This window comes from Rutilus rutilus, assembly GCF_951802725.1.
Source record: "Rutilus rutilus genome assembly, chromosome: 10".
Lineage (NCBI taxonomy): Eukaryota > Metazoa > Chordata > Actinopteri > Cypriniformes > Leuciscidae > Rutilus > Rutilus rutilus.
Genome location: NC_140215.1, coordinates 32,852,846 through 32,872,586, shown reverse-complemented (window position 1 = coordinate 32,872,586; position 19,741 = coordinate 32,852,846). Strand labels below are relative to the sequence as shown.

At 38.6% G+C, this 19,741-nt stretch overlaps 1 protein-coding gene across 4 annotated transcripts in view; it reads right to left on the bottom strand.

The window, feature by feature from the left end:
- The window catches only part of kalrna (kalirin RhoGEF kinase a), a 230,372-nt gene that overhangs the window by 93,991 nt on the left and 116,640 nt on the right, over positions 1-19,741 (bottom strand). For all 4 annotated transcript variants that reach the window (XM_084421559.1, XM_084421561.1, XM_084421558.1 and 1 more), the window contains exons 11-14: positions 18,117-18,308; positions 5,222-5,391; positions 2,465-2,639; positions 2,038-2,233 (exon numbers count right to left, since the gene is read on the bottom strand). In XM_084421559.1, coding sequence (XP_084277685.1) covers positions 2,038-2,233; positions 2,465-2,639; positions 5,222-5,391; positions 18,117-18,308 — 733 coding nt within the window. The remainder of the gene's footprint in view (positions 1-2,037; positions 2,234-2,464; positions 2,640-5,221; positions 5,392-18,116; positions 18,309-19,741) is intronic.

Genomic DNA, 19,741 nt, shown 5'->3' with positions numbered 1-19,741 from the left:
GTTTATTTAGCTAAACTAAAGTAATAACTACATAAATAAAGCACAGTGATATGTTTATAAACCATCAACTAAAGCTTAATTTAGTCATTTTCTATGTTGTCCCAGCAAAATCACACACACCCCTCCATCGGACACGCAGGCATGTGTGAGAGATGGTCACAGTAATGTCTGGAACAGACGGTGTCCAAACCTCGAACACAAGAGTGTCCTCAGCCAAGACCCATATGTGAGAGAGAGGGGGGTGAGAGATGGGTCAGCAGTTTGAGGAGAGGAAGTCTGTTTCCAGTGTTAAAAATATCTGTGAGGAACAGAGCTGGACATTGGGACGATATGAAGATAAAAGCAGAGAGGAAGAGTAATGTGTGTTGAAGACACAGACAGTTGAAAAGATGGCTGACATAAGAATTGAGTGTTTAGGCTTGATTGTTTTTACTCAGTTCTTTATATTCAAACGGAAGCTTTACTGAGCATCATGTGACTGCGGACAGGAGATCACAGCACAGAGGAGTCTGAATCCCATTGGTCCATATTGCTGTGTCTCTGAAGACTGCCATATATTATTGACACTCTGTCACCTGACACTTCTTCTGTGCTGCTCTCCTCTCTCTGTATCTCTGCATCTATTGCTCTATTAAATCCAACTAGATCTCATGAGAATTTGTGAGTATTGAATGGGTATTGTGTGAGTTCGCATTCATTTGGATGATCTGACTTGGACAAAAGCGTACGATTTGTAGGTAAAACGTTATCAGGAAGGTAAACTGATCACCAGCATGAGTAGAAACATACAAATTAGATTGTATGAATTGTACGAAATCATAATTTCGCAAACAATTTGCAAAAAGCGTTTGCCAAATAATTGTCATGAGACTGTTGATGACTGATCAAGAGATCTCTCTTAGCCTCTCACAATGATAAATATCATTTAGACGAGTTCACTCTATAGTGCGCACACACTCACACACACAGATACAGGTCTCTTTAAAAATAACTATGACGCATAAAAAAAAAAGTGATGCAGAGTTCTGAACTCCCGTCAAGCCAGTTGCAATGATAATAGTGTGCATGCTTATTATGATTATTATAGTAATCTGCAGGCAGCCTAAAAAGATGCCCATATGAGGTGTTTTTTAATTGAGTTGATCATCGATGACCGCCATAATAAATATTTGAGAATTGCCCCTATTATACTTTTTTTTAAATTACTTTTCATGCAGTGTGCAATATTGCTGTTTGTGAATGTAAAAGGTCTGAAAAGTTGTTAAGATCGAAGTGCAAGAAAAATAGTCATTGTCTCTTAAAAAAAAAGATTAGATTCTGAACTTCTGTAATGAGTCGTCAGCTATTCCAGTCTCACTTCCTGTTCCATACCTCATTTGTTACATAAACAATGTAACAAATTTGCATAATGCCAGACTATGGTCTTCATTGGCTGCACGCCAACAGCATCTATTTTGACCCGTCCTCAAACACTGTCGTTGTAGCCAAGTCCTGGAAGAGTTTTGTTTGTGTTGTTGACATGTCGAGAAGCACGCCTGAGGAAGCCTCTGGAGCTGAAATTCAGATATTGTAACGGATGTTTGGTTTGCAACACGCGCTGTAAGTGGTCGACCAATCACAATAGACTGGGCCGTCTGACCAATCAGAGTAGAGTAGGCTCGCGGAAAAGCGGGTTTAGAGAGACTGAATGTTCAAACAAACCGTTTTCAGACAATTCAGACAGAAAAATTTGCGTTTTTTTACTTTGGATGCATGTAAACCTATTGTAAGAGACAAAAATAGGAAACTTTAAAATAGCATAATAAACTAGCATAACTTTAAGAATGTTTCTAGAATTGCATTTAGTACTTATTGGAGTTTTATAAACTTCTTTCTTAAGAGGATTTTTGCAGCCCCTGGTAATTTTTTGTGTGCAATATGCATCAGGTATTCAGTGAACAGACTGTGGGCGAGAACAACTTGTGAATCACCAGCGATTTAATCTCTGTCAGCGTGAAAACACCTGTACTCTTTTTCATCTTCCTCTCTCTCTCTCACCTGAGGCTTGGACCTCCATGATGTACTGATGCAGGTCTTGACCCTGCTGCATAACCTCATAGGTCATGTTGTTCATGGCCAGTTTTCTCTCTGCGTGCCGCTGGAGTCTCTGTTCGGCCAGACTGGGTTCTTCTGCGCTAAAGTCGTTTACCTGTCGAACCAGGTCCTCGTTCCACGCGTCTAACTCTGCTGTTACCTGCAGGACAGGACGGATAGTTCAACACCTCTGCACCTGGCCTGATGACATTCTCATAGCAATTATAAATCAATCACTTCAGTCACTTATGATGAACAATGAGATCATGAGGTTTTAAAATTCATCTCAGAGCCGGTTGTTTTGGTTCAAGGTCAAGAACTGTTTATTGATGGAATCTCTATTGAGAAAATGATTGAAACACAATCTAGCATGCAAACACACAGTCTTCACCTCAATGGTGTACTGCTCAAAGATGCGCAGCTGCAGGAAGATGTCAAGTTTGATCTTCCTCTCATGGAAAAGTTCCTCCATGTGGCCCTGGGCCTCCTCTAGCTGCTGTAGGACGCCCTCGATGTGAGCGATAGAGCTCGTGTGAGGCATCTTATTACTGCTCATCGCTGAGTCTCTGAGAAACACACAACTAATGTGAGTAAGGGTTAGTCTAGAACCAGTACAATTTGCTTATATTAAAGGAATATTCTGGGTAAAGTCTATAAACAACATATCTGTGGCATTCTGTGAATTACAGACAATTATTTTAACTCCAGTTTGTAAAATAAAATTAGAAACACGTTTACACTAGTACACTTACAATTGATGTATGACAGACTTTTCACACACACACACACACTATACTCTGGAATTTTCTGTGGGCCTTAATACAACTTTACACAGATGGCTTTGGTAAGTAATCACACCAGTATTAAGCCAACACATGTAATGTTTTAGTGTTATGGGTGTACTTTCAAAACAGTGTTATGGCTGCATATATTTTAAAACACTTATTCAGTGCTGCATACAATGTTCTGGTAATTTTTGTGCCAGGACATTATCCGTTAAGTTCATGGACATTTCATTTAACCCTATAACACAACACAATGCAATGCATAATTCAAAATAGGGGTAAAACACCATCCTAATTCAGTGAAAATTCCATAATATTAAGATAGTTGTAATGTGTAGTCAGCACACACGAAGAAGATACAAATAGACAGTCTTTATAAACGATGCAAAATACTCAGGGGATCACATGAACATGAGATCACATGAGAAACTCTAACTACATAAATCATAAACGAGACTGTACAAGGGATTGAACATAACAGGGAGTACAAATACAAGGCGAACATAATGAAGACAGGTGCAAATTATAGGTAACCATAGAAACAAACAAGGACATAATCAATAACTTAGGAAACTGAAACTAAACAGAGCAGGGAAACAGGAACTAAATAGATAGATAGATAGATAGATAGATAGATAGATTATTATAAAAGCATAAATCTAGCTTACACATTTACCCAAATTATCATACGCCTGTTTAACCGAAGTTAATTTGGGTGGGTTTCTGCATCCCCAATGTCACTTCTCTGTGTTTTACGGCCCTGACGAGAACGTCGGTCTCCTCGGCTGTGAACCGCTCTTGGCGTGCGCCTGGTAAATCCGCTGTTATGATAGCAGTCCGCCATGGAACAAGCGTGCCTGCTCTTAAAGGGAATGTGAGATGTCGCTCTGATTGGTTTATTTCACGTTACGCCCAAACCACACCTATGAGTAATGAAGCTACTTCAGACCAACCCATTTTAGATTTGCGTCGGGCGCAAGAGTCATTTATCCCGCCGGTATAATAGCAACAGCGCCCAAGACCCGCCCACAAAGTTACTTGCGTTTCGCGCTTGATACTTGCGTTTCAGATCGTTAAAATAGGGCCCTAGAACTGTGATAGCAGTACATTGAGATATGTTTTTACGGACTTTTCTTAAGAGTCTGTCTGTTAGACTTCCATTATGTATATTTACTGTAAAAACACATTCCAGTTGTCAAGATTTGGCTGGTGAGCATGGTCCACTAAGCTGCTGCTGTAATATACCATTAAGCTGCCAAAAAGTATTTGGTATCACTGTTTTTTACAGTGTCCTTGTTACATGTAGTTATTGTAGTAATAACTACAAATTATACATAAGTACATGCGACTAACCCTAAACCAAACCCTAACCCTATAGTAAGTACATGTAGATAATTATTATTATTCAGTACTTAAAGGGATGGTTCGGAGTAAAATCAACCTAGGGTCCTTGACCCATGAACTCGAGCCAAACACCCCCCCCAGAAGCCTTTTTTCCCTTGGTCGAACATTATTAAAGTTAGAGCTTATTTCGAGATATCAGCCGGGTGGCTTAATGCAGGAGCTAATGGATCCTATGATGTGTCTCATAAATTACCCCACTAATAATGCCCAGAATGGTACCAAACTTCTACAGTAGTACAAATATGTTCTGTACTCATTGGAAAGTCTGTAAGAACATCAGGAGTTTATTTATATAACACTTGGCTGACGGCTCATGCTACTGCTAACCCGGACGTGGGACGTGGGTTTTCCCAAATCACTGAAGTGACCTCGACGTCCGGGTTAGCAGTAGCATGAGCCGTCAGGCAAGTGTTATTTAAATAAACTCCTGATGTACTTACAAACTTTCCACTGCCTCGTTTTATGAGTACAGAACCTATTTGTACTACTGTAGAAGTTTGGTACCATTCTGGGCATTATTAGTGGGGTAATTTATGAGACACATCATGGGGGGGGGGGGTTAGGTGTGTTTGGCTTGAGGTCATGGTGCAATGGACCCTAGGTTGATTTTACTCCGAACCATCCCTTTAAATGTATAATTACACTGAAGCATGGACACCTTAAAATAAAGTCTAACCAATTATTTTTCTTGATGGCCATTCAAAAACAGCTGTGTTTTCTGATGACGTAAAAAAAAATGTAAGCAATAAACAAATCACTAAGATTTCATCATCGTATTTTATGTTTCACCAGTGTCTGGTTTTTGGAATGTTTGGAAGTTCAAATATCAAGGGTATGTAAACATTTGAACAGGATAATTTGTGTTAAATCAAGTGAATTTTGTCTCTGTAATGTAAATACCTGTTATGCAGCATTTATGAGATTTTGAAAAGTATGTAAACTTGAGCACGTGTTGATACCTGAGCTGTTGCATAAGGTCTTCTCCCTCTTTAATGACGTTGAGTGTGGCCTCCAGTGTGGCCGTCTGCTGCTGCTGAAACTGTTTTATCAGCTCCTGAACCGAATCAACCGAGTCCGAGCAAACGTCCTCCAGCAGCTCCTTTTGCAGATCCTCCATCCACGTCCACAACTGAAACACACACAGACACACACAAACACTTTCAGTGACAGCTTCTGATGATGTTTCCTCATGATATTCCTACTTCACTGCACTTTAACATTTTACTAAGTAACTTAATAATCAACATTTATTCCTCACAATGGAGCCAAAACCTGACCCATATACAAGCACAGTAACACACTTCCTCCAGTAAAGACCTAAAAAAAGTTTCTAAACTTTTCTACAGACTCAGAGATGGAGTGACCTGTCTGCACAGATTATTACTCTCATCTAACAATAATCTGCCCTGAATCCAATATTAGAAAGCAGCCAGAAATGTGTGCTCTCGCTCTCATTTCTCATGCTGCTTCCATTTTTAACATTTCAGTGTAAAAGATTAAACAGTATAGAAATGATTCAGACGGTTCATTAAAACTTAGAGTGCTGTGGTGTAGTGTTTAAAGGTCAGTGCCGGTTTGAGCACCAAAAGGACATTTAACATCAGGTTTCTCAAGAGGGACTGAATCTTACGTTTATAATCAAATGACATAAAATCCACAGAAACAATTACATTGCATTACCGTAAAAGTTTTTTAATGTTTTTGAAAGAAGTCTCTTATGCTCACCAAGGTTGCATTTATTTGATGAAAACAGTAGTACAAATAGTAATATTGTGAAATATTATTACAATCTAAAATAAAATGTTTACGGTTTTAATCGTTTTTAAAAATGTAATTAGCATTTTCTTTCATGGCTCTTTGATTAATTAAAGATGAAAAGAACAGTATTTATTTGAAACGGAATTCTTTTGTAACATAAATTTGATCAATTTAATGCATCCTTGCAGAGTAAAAGTTAATATAATAATGTATGATATTAATATTTCACAATATTGCTGTTTTTATCGTATTTTAATCAAATAAACGCAGCCTTGGTGAGCATAGGAGACTTTTGACAGGTAGCGTATTGTAACATCTTGTTTTTGTTTCCATGTCTCTTATTATGTCATGCATTCACACATTCTTATCCTGCGTCCCAATGTCCATACTATCCATCCTAAATAGTAGCTGAGATTACAGTAAGTGTGTCCCAAAGCATAGTATTTTGAAAAGAGTATGCCACAATTCCCCAGATGGTCTACTATTTTCTGTATTTTTTTGAAGGCTGCATCCGAAACCACATACTTCCTTACTACTGTATATAGTAATAAAAAACAATATGTAACAAAAGAAGGAAGTCTGAATTCACAGTACTCAAAAGAGTAGGCAAAAAGTCCCCGGATGACCTACTACTTCCGGTGAGTTTCTGAAGTGTGCATACAATGGACACTTTACTATCCCATGAGGCCATGGGAAAGGATTTATGAATGGAGGTGAACACTGGTAGGTCACATGATAATGACAACATGGCAAATGTAGTACGTCCAGATTACATTTATACTACACATACCAACGCTATCTCACGACCAATTCGTACGAATTCGTACGAATGATAAAAAGTTGGCTAATTCGTACTAATTCGTACGACCTCACTCGTACGAATTTGTACGATTTGTCTATGGGTAGGTTTAGGGGCGGGGTCAGGGGTAGGTCATTCGTATGAATTCATACGAATTGGCCAATTCGTAAAATATGTACGATTTTGAAAAAATCGTACTAATTCGTACGAGTCAGGTCGTATGAATTCGTACGAATAAGCCACCTCGTAGAATCTGTACGTTTTCCCGTGAGATCGGGCTCCACATACTCATACTATATACAACATACTTTTTTAGCGGTCGTGAAGTAATTATTAAGAATTGCAATGAAATAAAATAAACAAGGGGCATTTCAGGAATATTGTAAATTATCAAGTTGTTGGCAACCACAATGCAAGAATTTTAGACAAAAAATCAAAAATAGTCAAAATACTGTCTCCATGACTACTATTTTTCCCTGTATAGAATTGCAATAAATACATACATAAATAAACAGACATTTCCACAAAATCATAAAACACATACAGAATTAGATATGAGCAGAACAGAGTTATTTTGCATAAATGAAATGAACGAACTGTTAAAACGTTGTTAGCTGTTGTCATGGCGATTTGTGTGTGTCTTGTTTACAACCAGACACCGCAGAAAGTTACTATGTCTGATTTTGAAGAAATTAGTGGTACAATTTTGGAAGAAACAGTACAGCACCTTAAAACATCAACCGGCGCCCTTGACACAAGGTGTGTTAAACTGCTCAGAAGCAGATCTCCTAGAAGTGGTAAATTCCTCACTTCTCTTTGGGACTTTTCCAAAGTCCCTTAAAACTGCAGTTGTTAAGCCCCTCCTGAAAAAGAGCAATCTGGGTAGTAACATATTGAGCAATTACAGACCAGTCTCAAATCTTCCTTTCATAGGCAAGATCATTTGTCTTCAATCAGCTGAACAAATTCTTAAGCTTGAATGGATACTTTGACAATTTTCAATCTGGTTTCCGACCACATCATCACAGAGACAGCGCTCATAAAGATAATAAACGATATTCGCTTAAATACTGATACAGGCACATTATCAGTGCTGGTACTACTCGACCTCAGTGCTGCATTTGACACTGTCGATCACAACATACTTCTGGACAGGCTGGAAAACTGGGTGGGGCTTTCTGGGATAGTCCTAAAATGGTTCAGGTCATACTTAGATGGGAGAAGTTATTATGTGAGTATAGGAGACCATAAGTCTGAGTGGACATCCATGACATGCGGAGTCCCTCACGGCTCAATTCTTGCGCCACTCCTGTTCAACCTGTAAATGCTCCCACTGAGCCAAATGATGAGAAAGAACCAAATTGCTTACCACAGCTATGCAGACGAGACACAGATCTACTTAGCCCTACCGCCTAACGACTACAGCCCCATTGACTCCCTGTGCCAATGCATTGATGAAGTCAACAGTTGGATGTGCCAAAACTTTCTTCAGTTAAACAAAGACAAAACTGAAGTCATTGCGTTTGGAAACAAAGATGAAGTTCTCAAGGTGAACGCATACCTTCACTCTAGGGGTCAAACAACTAAAAATCAAGTCAGGAATCTCGGTGTGATTCTGGAGTCAGACCTTATTTTCAGTAGTCATGTCAAAGCAGTAACTAAATCAGCATACTATCATCTCAAAAATATTGCAAGAATTAGATGCTTTGTTTCCAGTCAAGACTTAGAGAAACTTGTGCATGCTTTCATCACCAGCAGGGTGGATTATTGTAACGGACTCCTCACTGGCCTTCCCAAAAAGTCAATAAGACAGTTGCAGCTCATTCAGAACGCTGAGCAGAACCAGAACATATGAACACATCACACCAGTCCTCAGATCTTTACACTGGCTCCCAGTTACGTTTAGGATTGATTTTAAAGTATCATTACTGGTATATAAATCACTCAATGGCCTAGGACCTCAATACATTGCAGATATACTCACTGAATATAAACCGAACAGATCACTCAGATCATTAGGATCACATCAGCTAGAAATACCAAGGGTTTACTCAAAGCATGGTGAGTCTGCTTTTAGCTATTATGCTGGAACCAGCTTCCAGAGGAGATCAGATATGCTCCTACAGTAGTCACATTCAAATCCAGACTCAAAACACTTCTGTTTAGCTGTGCATTTACTGAATGAGCACTGTGCCACTGTACGGTCGACTGATTACACTGTATTTTATTTCTGCATCCTCCTTTTGATTCTAAACTCAAATGTCACTGAAAACTGAGTAAGAGACAAACATAAATTTCTTAATTGGAGAAATTGAGAGATGAAACCATGCTGATGACCTGGGTCTGTGATGGAGTAATGCATGGTAACATTGATTCAATGTTGAGTTTTGATCCAAACCATCATTTTGGTTGACATCAAAATTTCAATGTTTGAAGTGTGTTGGGAACACATGGGTGAAGACAGTGACATTGAACTAACAGTGAGTCTTAGGCCCCGTTTACACGATGGGAAAACGCAGATATTTCCCTGCGTTTTGGCCTGTCATTTACACGAAAACGCCGTTTTTATCCCTGAAAACGATTATTTCTAAAAACTCCGGCCAAAGTGGAGATTTCTGAAAACGCCTGTTATGTGTTGCCGTGTCAACTGGGAGAAACGGGGTTTTAGGTTCTCAAACATCACATTATGCGCCAGAAAATGCTTATGTCATGTGAGCGCCCTATGTTTAGAGTTTGTTTGGCTACTGTTTGATCATGGATGCTGTTAAGGTGGTGATTTTGTGAAAAAAAAAGAAAAAAAAAATACTTTTGTGCAAACGCTTTTGGCCTGTTTGCATTTGCAAAACACAACTGCTGAACTATATCGAGGAGCAGAGGCGAAGGAGTACACGAAAATCAGCATTTTTACAGCAGCTTTTCCTTCCAAGACGCCGGTACATTGCCTCCCAACGTCTGTTGTTTTGAAAGGAACTGGAAGTCGCTCGTGCTATTTGTTGTTGTCGATTTTGAGGATTCTGATTGGCTTGCATGGCTTTATCCTTCTCCCTACGCTCCCTCCCTCCGCTGCCCATATGTTATGATGGCGCTCGAAGGCGAATTTATGCGGGTTGATGTAAACGACAACTTTTTTGAAAACGATGTTGTGTGCACGATGTTATTTTTGAAAACGGAGGGGGGGGAAATATTCGTTTCTCTAAATACCCGGCTATGTGTAAATGTGGCCTTAGTTTATGAGCACAAGATCTTGCAGGCATGTATCTGTGCAAAACACTACTGGGTGTTTCCCAATCAGTGGGGCGTTTCAGTTCATGATGGGCACTTTCAATGGTGTTACCTCATTTGCTCTAATACACTGGGGGTTTGGTTTAGGGCTGGGCCCTCATGATTTTAGCAAGTCTTTTGAAAAATGGTTGAAAAACACCAATTGTAGTTTGAAAATTGGCACTAATTGGTATACGCCCATTTTGGTTTTCCATGTGGGCTTCTCAGTAGTTAATTGATGCTTCCTTATTAGAGAGAAAACACAAGATGCGTCCTATACGGAAGTCTTGTGTGTTTGACATGCATGAACTCTCTGAGTTTCAAACAATGGTGCATATAATGTATTTCTGTTTTTAGCATGCTTTTTACTTGCATTTTATTTATTGCTGCTAAATCTACTAACATACATTAATTTTCAAAGTAAGTAAAGTGTTGAAATAAATCGCACAGATAGCATGGGGTTTGATCCAAACCATAATTTTGGTTGAGATTGACATTTCAGTGTTTAAAGTATGTTGGATCAGCATTGAAATTTTGATGAAAGCCAACAGCACACATGGGTGGAGACAGTGACATTGAACTAACAGTGATTTGTAGTTTATGAGCACAAAATCATTCAGGCATGTATCTCTGCAGAACACTGGTGAACGTGATTTCACCAAGTACCACATGTTCCTGGATCAACATCTTTGTTGATCCTGGAACAACTTTCCAATCAACCAATCAGATTTGAGGGACAAGTTTACAGTTTATGTCAAGTTTAGGCTTAGAACCAGGGTGAGATGCTTCAACATCAGTGTTATTCACCAATCATTTCCCTCTAATTTTAGGGAAAAGTTATGGGTAGGGTTAGGTTTAGGGGTAGGGATAGGGTAAGGACTAAATTTTGGGACAGGAATGTTATTCCAGGATCAACAAAATATGTTGATCCAGGAACATGTCTTGCTTGGCAAAATCACAGTGACCGCAGAACACTAGTGGTGTGTCTCTATCAGTGAGGCGTTTTCAAACCATGGGCATTTTCAACCGCTTTACCTGATTTGCTCTAATCCACTGGGGGGCTTGGTTTAGGGGTGGGGTGGTTTAGCAAGTCTGTTCAACAGAAGAAATAAACTCATACAGGTTTGGGACAACTTGAGGGTGAGTAAATGATGACAATTTTCATTTTGGGCTGAACCATCCCTTTAAATAAATTTTCATTGAAAAAAACTAAGCTCTTTTATTCTACAAGATAAACTTGTTACTTGAATGCTATGTAGTTTCACAGAAAATGAACTGAGATATAGTTAATGGCTATAGTTCATAGGTGTTTGTTCCTCTTCATGAAGAGTTTAGCTCCAACACCTGCCTGGAAGTGTTCATTGATCCTAATGACCTTGATTAACTGCCTCAGGTGTGTTTAATTAGGGCTGGACACCCCTGCCATAGTGCTTTCTTTTGATATTGACGCATTAATAGATTTTAGAAAAATAAATAAAATAACAGAATGTAACAATACTTTAATCGTAGTTTGATTATTTTATGTTTTTAGCAACTTTTTTAAAAAAGTGATTCAATTGTGTTTAGTATATTAACATTCTTGAATGTGGCAACTGAATTGACTTGTTCTTGAGTAACATCATGCTTTCTTTTTCAGATTTCAGAGAACCCAAAGGAAAAGAGGCATTAGTCTGAAGAAAGAAAGATTTTTATAACCCTGAAGCGTTGGACCACCTGTAGTTATGACATCAGACTTCTGAAGCCAATTTTATTTTTAAAGGTTGAAATGCTTTTGTTCTATTTCTCCCCCTTTCTTTTTTAAAGAATGGTCTTTTAATATATTTTTGTCATTGATTGATTGAATAAAATAAATTGACTCAACTGCTGGAAAAGTGAAAAAAGTTTTTTGCCAAATTTTTAAATGGTCAGGAATTTGTTGACGCATCATTGAAGCGTAGTTGAAATATTAATGTTGTTTCAACATTAACTTGGTACATCAGATGACAACAGTTGTATTTTCAGTGTTTCAACAAAATGTATTTAGAATTAACATCACATTGTAACATTGATCAAACCATATTACCAAAGATTATTTCTGTTAATTTCAGTGTTAATTCAACAGCAGTGATGTAGATTCAACATCATAGTGTAATGTTGATTCAATATTACCATTGATTATTTTTGTTCATTTCAGTGTTGATTCAACAGCAGTGATGTAGATTCAACATCATAGTGTAACATTGATTCAATATTACCATTGATTATTTTTGTTCATTTCAGTATTGATTCAGCATTGGTGATGTAGAATCAATCATAGTGTAATGTTGATTCAGTAGCATTACAATTGATTTTTTGTTCAACAGTTTCAACATTAACTGAGGGTGCAAAAGTGATGTTGAATCAATACTATTACCGTTGATTTTTGGTTGAAATCTCAACATTGCTTCACCATTAACTGAGGGTGCAAGAGTGATGCAAAAACAACATTACTTTGTAATGTTGAAGCAATATTAACACCATTGATTTGTGGTTGAAATCTGAACATTATTTCAATATTAACCGAGGGTGCAAGAGTGACGCAAAAGCAACATCACTTTCTAACGTCATTTCAATGTAATCAGCGTTGATGCATCAACATTGTTTCAATGGTTACATGCTATCTGGGGAGTTTGATGTGTCAATTAAACTCGAGGTTCTGTGGGGTGCGGATTGGATCGACTCCATTCCTAGAGCTTCCGAACAAATGGGTTTTTTGGGGTGCAGACTGATGGGGCAGTGAACCCGAGGCAGTGGCGTGCACCGATCTCCTCAGGGGCAGGGGCGTAAGGACCAAAAAGGGCACACAAAAAAAAGAAAAGAACAATTCCTTGTCAAACGAAAATAGGGAAATAATGATAATATTACTAAATATTATTTACTTATAAAACAGTGAGAATCAAGAAGGTAATTATGAGGAATTCATGTGTAGTTTTGCATTAAAGTGTTAGCTATCATGAAATCAGTAACACTTTATAATAAGGTTTCATTAGTTAAATTTGCTAACATGAACTAATAATGACCTGCACTTCTACATCATTTATTAATCTTAAGATTAATTTCAACATTTACTAAAACATTATTAAAATCAAAAGTTGTATTTGTTAACATTAGTTAAAGCACTGACTGTGATATATGATAAATACTTATTATTATTTACAATTATCAGAGAGGGGCACAATACATTTTGAGACAAAAGGGGCAGGGGCTTGAACTTCCATAGTGTGATATTTTAATTCCTTTCTATGTAAAGCATTTTGAATAACTGTTTTAATTTTCCTTGCTTTTATTTTGTGATTATTTTTATTCCTTTCTATGTAAAGCACTTTGAATTGCCATAGTGTATGAAATGTGCTATATAAATAAACTTGCCTTGCCTTGCCTTACCATCTGTGCAAGAAAATGAAAACCAACTGATTCGGTTTGTCCTACATTTACGGTTCCTCCGCAAATAAACTTATGTCATATTTGTGCAGCATTAAAACATCTCTGTTAATGCATCCTCACTGTTCTGTGAGAAGGAAAATAATTAATTCTGTTCATAACTAATTCACTTGTGAGAAACAATTCATGGAGCCAATCTTGCTGATGGATTAACAAGATCAGAGAATATCAGTCACACAGGCATGTTTAATAAACATAAATCCCTCTTTGTAAGACCTTGCAGTGTTTCCACCTTTTGAACGATGATTTGCTATGACCTTTGTGATTATTTGATAAGGGTTTCGAGAAAAAACTAAAACAATCACCGAGCAATTTGTTGATCATAACTGATCAAGACCAAAAAAAAAATTCCCATGACTTTTTAAGAATTTATAATGAATCCCTGACATTTCCAGGTTTTCCATGACCGTGGGAACCCTATCTCTGCCAGATGCAAGTGAGAGACATAAATAAGGCGTTTCCCAATCTACAGTGAGGAAGCTGGTGTGGTTTAACTCGAACATGTTGCAGGCGTAGAGGAGCTCTACAGGAGGATGTGATATTCAAGATAGATGATTCCCTCAGCAGGGGTTTGAAACACACTCAGGAATATTACTCATATTAATCACACACAAGAGCTCTGAACAGCAACACATATGACAAGTTTTACAATACAGGAAATCACCCACATTAGGGAAAAGCTAAACAGAATGGATGCATTAACCCAAACCACACCGCAAAGACATACAGATATTCCTTACGGAAACAAACACGGCCTACGTGCCTCTTCAAGAGTGCGTTTATTTCTTTACATTTACTTCAGACATAGTCAACATGACATGGCTCTCTTAGGGTGTGTTCACACTTGTAGTTCAGTTCACTTGGTTTGTTTCATCCAGAGCCAAAAAAACAACAACATTTAGTCCCGGTCCGCTTAGCGTTCACATATATTATAAAACCTGAATTGTTGGCTTTTATTATGTATATTTTGCGACGGAACATACGAACATCCAAAACAACGCTGTGTTCTGGGCTAAATTAGCTTGTTGTATGTGCGTAGCTATGATGCTATTTTGACCAGCTGAGAACTCGTGAAGAGCTTATAATATGTGAAAGAGTCAAAACACTGGCAGGAATCCCTCCTTCACACACATAACTGAAGATCTGACACGGTTCTGATGCCTGTACTGAACTGTGAGGGGCAACATCACGACTATGATGAGAAGGACAGTCTGTCCTTTTTAGGGTTGCATCTTGTGACATAATGTCCTGTTTTTGGTTCGTTTACATGTCTTTGATCCGTGTTGGTTCATTTTTCAGTCGAACAGCACTAGAGTTAGTTTGGAACGGTCTCGGTCCGCTTGTTTGGTGCACACCAGGGTTCAGATGGCAGTGTTCACACTTATTCAAATGAAGCGCACTAACAGAACAATCGCACCAGGGTTCGTTTTAATCCAACCAAACATGCCAAGTGTGAACATACCCTGAAACGAAACAAAACGGAACGACAAATATTACGACAGTGATATTTAACCCGTCCGTAATATTGCTGCGGAAAGAATGGATGTTTTGAGGTTATTCATGGTCTGTTGTAGTAGTTTGTTTGCAGATTGCAGATGAGCAAACAATTTGAAGTATTCCAGATTCGCATGTGTGCTATCAAGGTAAATTATACAACTGTTGAAGTATGAGTGAGTGTTTGAACTGTAGAATTGAGAATATTTTTCCTGTTCTCTGTCGAAACCATTTACAGTGGCTAGATTCTCCTCATTCTTAAGTATGTGTGTGCGTGTGTGTGTGTGTTCAGCCTGAAATGAAGTGTTTCTGGAGTGCTGCTAAACCTGAGCTCATTCAAGGGCTTGTGTGGTGACCTCTGGATGCAGGAGCCTCTTTCAGTAGGACGCTCCAGAAACCTTCCAGGCCATTGTGAAACATTGTAAAACTTTGGCCTGCAGGAAAACCTCCTTTTGCCAAGAACCGCTGATGTTAGTCTCCGCTCACATAATGTAGCTCTTTTTAGCCTCAACACACACACACACACGTGAAATTGAATGTGCTGTACTGTATCACATTCAACCAAACAAAACATCCACACAGTTAAGAGTAACTCTTAGTCTTACATAATATCACTTACCAGAACCACATCTATGTTTTATTACATGTTAATAACACATTCTTGAAAATGCAAGTACTACCAAATACTTTGTTTATTTATTTCTATTTACATGCTACTCCATTTGAAATACAAATCAGAAAATGAGATGTCCTAAAGAGGCCATATTATGCACTTTTACAAAGTCTTGATTTTGTTTTGGGGTCTACTAGAATATATTTTCATGCCTGAATGAAAAAAAAAAAAATAGATATTAGTACATATTCTCCATTATTGCAGCTCCTCTCTTCTCCGTCTGTCAGTAATGCTCTTACTGCTATAGAGAATAACTCACTTTGGAGTAACTTTCTGCTTTGTAACTTTGCAGACCGTTTTCATGCTCAAACATCTACGTTACACACTAAAGATAGGAAAAACAAATTAGCAAACCATAATAAGCATAATATATCTGCTGTATGTCAATAATACTCATTTTGGTCTTTTAAAAAAAAAAGAATTTTCCTCAGGAATTTGAAGAGGGACATCTGATACAAAGTCAATACTTAAATTAAACACAAAATAGAACTCCATTAAATCTATGATAAAATTATCAAAGAGCAAGCATACGAAATATTTATTGAACACCAAATCAGCGTGCTAGAATGCTGATTCGAATTTCTGATATCAATTAACACTTGTATGCATTAAATCAAAGGTAACAGGAAAGATCTTTCCATTGTTACAAAAAATGTTGCTGTTCAGGAATGTTTCTATTCACAAAAGAATCCTAAAAAAGAAAAACTGTGTCATGGTTTCCACAAAAATATTAAGCAGCATGACTGATACTAATAATGTTTCTTCAGCACCAAATTAGCATATCAGAATGATTTATGAAGGACTGCTGAAGAGAACTTTGCTATCACAGGGAAAAATTCCATTTAAAAATATATATAAAAATAGCGCTTTGCAACGATTAATTGCGATTAATCGCATCCAAAATAAAAGTTTGTGTTTACATAATATTGTCATGTTTCTGTTTGTGTTTGGACTTCCTCTGTGTTCATTGTTCAGTTTATAACCACTCCTCCTTCATTAGTTCATTTGGTTCAGCTGTGTCCTGTTAGTTACTGTCATTGAGTTAATTTGCCCCAGCTGTTCTCTGTGTATTTAAGCCCTCTGTTTCTCCCTGTTCCTTGTCTTGCATTATTTGAGTTCTATGTGGTTGTCCTATTTCATGTTTATTCCTGGATTAAAGTCTTCCTTAGTATCCCAGTTGTTGTGCGCTTGATTACAGCCACTCCACCCGACAAATATATGTGTGTACTGTGTAATTATTTTGTATATATAAATACACACACATGCATGTATATATTTAAGAAATATTTGCCAGTATATATATTATATTATATTATATATTCATATAAATATTTTATATATAAATAACACATTGTTCTTAAATATATGCATGTGTGTGTATTTAATATATGCATGTGTGTATATTGCGATTAATTGTTGAAAAGTCCTAATGAAAATAGAAAACAGTTATTTGAAATTGTAATAATGTTTACCCAATATTACTAATTATATTTTTTATGTACTTTTTATCGAATAATGGTAAATAGCTTTGGTGAGCATTTCAACAAAACTAACATTAAGCATGTTGTTTTTCATCTTGAAATAAATGTGGTTATCTAGAGAGAGAGAGAGAGAGAGAGAGAGAGAGAGAGAGAGAGTGAGGGAGGGAGGGAGAGAGAGAGAGAGAGAGTGAGGGAGGGAGAGAGAGAGAGAGAGAGGGAGGGAGAGAGGGAGGGAGAGAGGGAGAGAGGGAGGGAGAGAGGGAGGGAGAGAGGGAGGGAGAGAGGGAGGGAGAGAGAGAGAGAGAGAGAGAGAGAAAGAGTGAGAGAGAGAGAGAGAGTGAGGGAGGGAGGGAGGGAGAGCGAGAGAGAGAGAGAGAGAGAGAGAGAGAGAGAGCGAGAGAGAGAGAGAGAGAGAGAGAGAGAGAGAGAGAGAGAGAGAGAGAGAGAGAGAGAGAGAGAGAGAGAGAGAGAGAGAGAGAGAGCTGATCAGAACATCAGAGGCAATCGTGAGAAAACCGCATTCCTACAATCCCCATACATCAACAAAACTATAGCTCATGGTAAAGCTCCATGAGACAAGCACAGCACTGAACAGCCCCAGAAAGATGGATTGTGCCACTTAACCCTCCAACATATTTACTCTCTCTGTCCTTCTCAAACGCAGGGTGCATGAGGTGATGGATGTAGCGTTATGTCACATTACTGCGTAATAAATCACTAATAATCACTGCTATTGACTGCTGCAGCAATGGGCCTTAAACATGTAATGAGTTACGTAATGGCAAAAGGATTTAGCTTTCACACAAGTGTCTGATTGGCAGCTGGAGAGGTAAACAGCATGTTCTTCGAGCACATCTGGCACTGCTCAGCAAAACCTTGCAGCATTCCTCGGCAGTCCACCTGGTATGTGTGTGAGTGAGCAGTCTTACCTCTTTAGTGTGCGTGTGGAAGGAGACGGACATGTCCAGCAGTAGTTTTCTCTGCTCCACTCTCCTCACGAAGTCCTGGATCCTGACCTCCAGGTGTCGCGCTGCCTTATAGATCTCCTCAGGGTCACACTCGCCCGTCTGGGCCAACTGCTCAGCTGCTTCCAGGAGTTTATCTGCATTAGTGTAAGTGTTCTGATCCGGGGCAGAGAAAACAAGAAAACATGGCAAAGCTCGATCAATCAATGTGCATTTCAAATGGAGGTTGAGATCCAGATATTGACAAATGTATTTATATATATATAGCACTGTATATAATATAGATTGTTTCAAAGCAGTTTTGCGTTAATAAACAAGAAAATAACCATCTTACTGTTGTAAAATAAATCAAATATGAAACCAATTCGGTTTCATCTGTAAAGCAGCTCTACAGAAGACAATAGCATCATTATTCTGCTCAAGTCAGTTCATTGTTGATTCAATTCTGTTCAATAACATTGTAAATGTTGCAAAGTTAGGGTCATCATCCTGGGGTGTGTTTCCCGAAAGCATTATTAGCCAACTACGGCCGCAAGTTCCGTCGTTATCAGCATCGTTCAAGACAAACGCAAACTGCATCGCAAAGTTGTGTGGTTGGAACGACGGCTCTGAACCTGTGGTTAGAAGTACAGTTTCTTGTTTGCATAATCGGTTTTATTCTAATACAGATAATTTTGGGATTGTAACAGGTCCGACCAACTAATTCACCCACATATACACTATATTTCCAAAAGTTTTGGGACGTCTGCCTTATATGCACATGAACTTTAATGACATCCCATTCTTAATCCGTAGGGTTTAATATGGAGTTGGCCCACCCTTTGCAGCTATAAACCCTCTTCTGGGACAACTTTCCACAAGGTTTAGGTGTTTATGGGAATTTTGGACCATTCTTCTAGAAGCGCATTTGTGAGGTCAGGCACTGATGTTGGACGAGAAGGCCTGGCTCGCAGTCTCCGCTCTAATTCATTGGGTTGAGGTCAGGACTCTGTGCAGGCCAGTCAAGTTCCTCCACACCAAACTCACTCAATCCATGTCTTTATGGACCTTGCTTTGTGCACTGGAATGCAGTCATGTTGGAACAGGAAGGGGCCATCCTCAAACTGTTCCCACAAAGTTGGGAGCATAAAATTGTCCAAAATGTCTTGATATGCTGATGCATTAGGAGTTCCTTTCACTGGAACTAAGGCGCCAAGCCAAACCCCTAAAAAACAACCCCACACAATAATCCCCCCTCCACCAAACTTTACACTTGGCACAATGCAGTCAGGCAAGTACCGTTCTCCTGGCAACTGCCAAACCCAGACTCGTCCATCAGATTGCCAGACATTGAAGCGTGATTCGTCACTCCAGAGAACTTCTAGAGTCCAGTGGCGGCATGCTTTACATCGGACGCTTTGCATTGCACTTGGTGATGTAAGACTTGAATGCAGCTGCTCAGCCATGGAAACCCATTCCACGAAGCTTGGAGGTCTGTAGCTATTGACTCTGCAGAAAGTTGGTGCATGCGCTGAACCGCTCTGTGATTTTACGTGGCCTGTTGTTCCCAATTGCTTCCAATTTGTTATAATACCACTAACATTTGACCG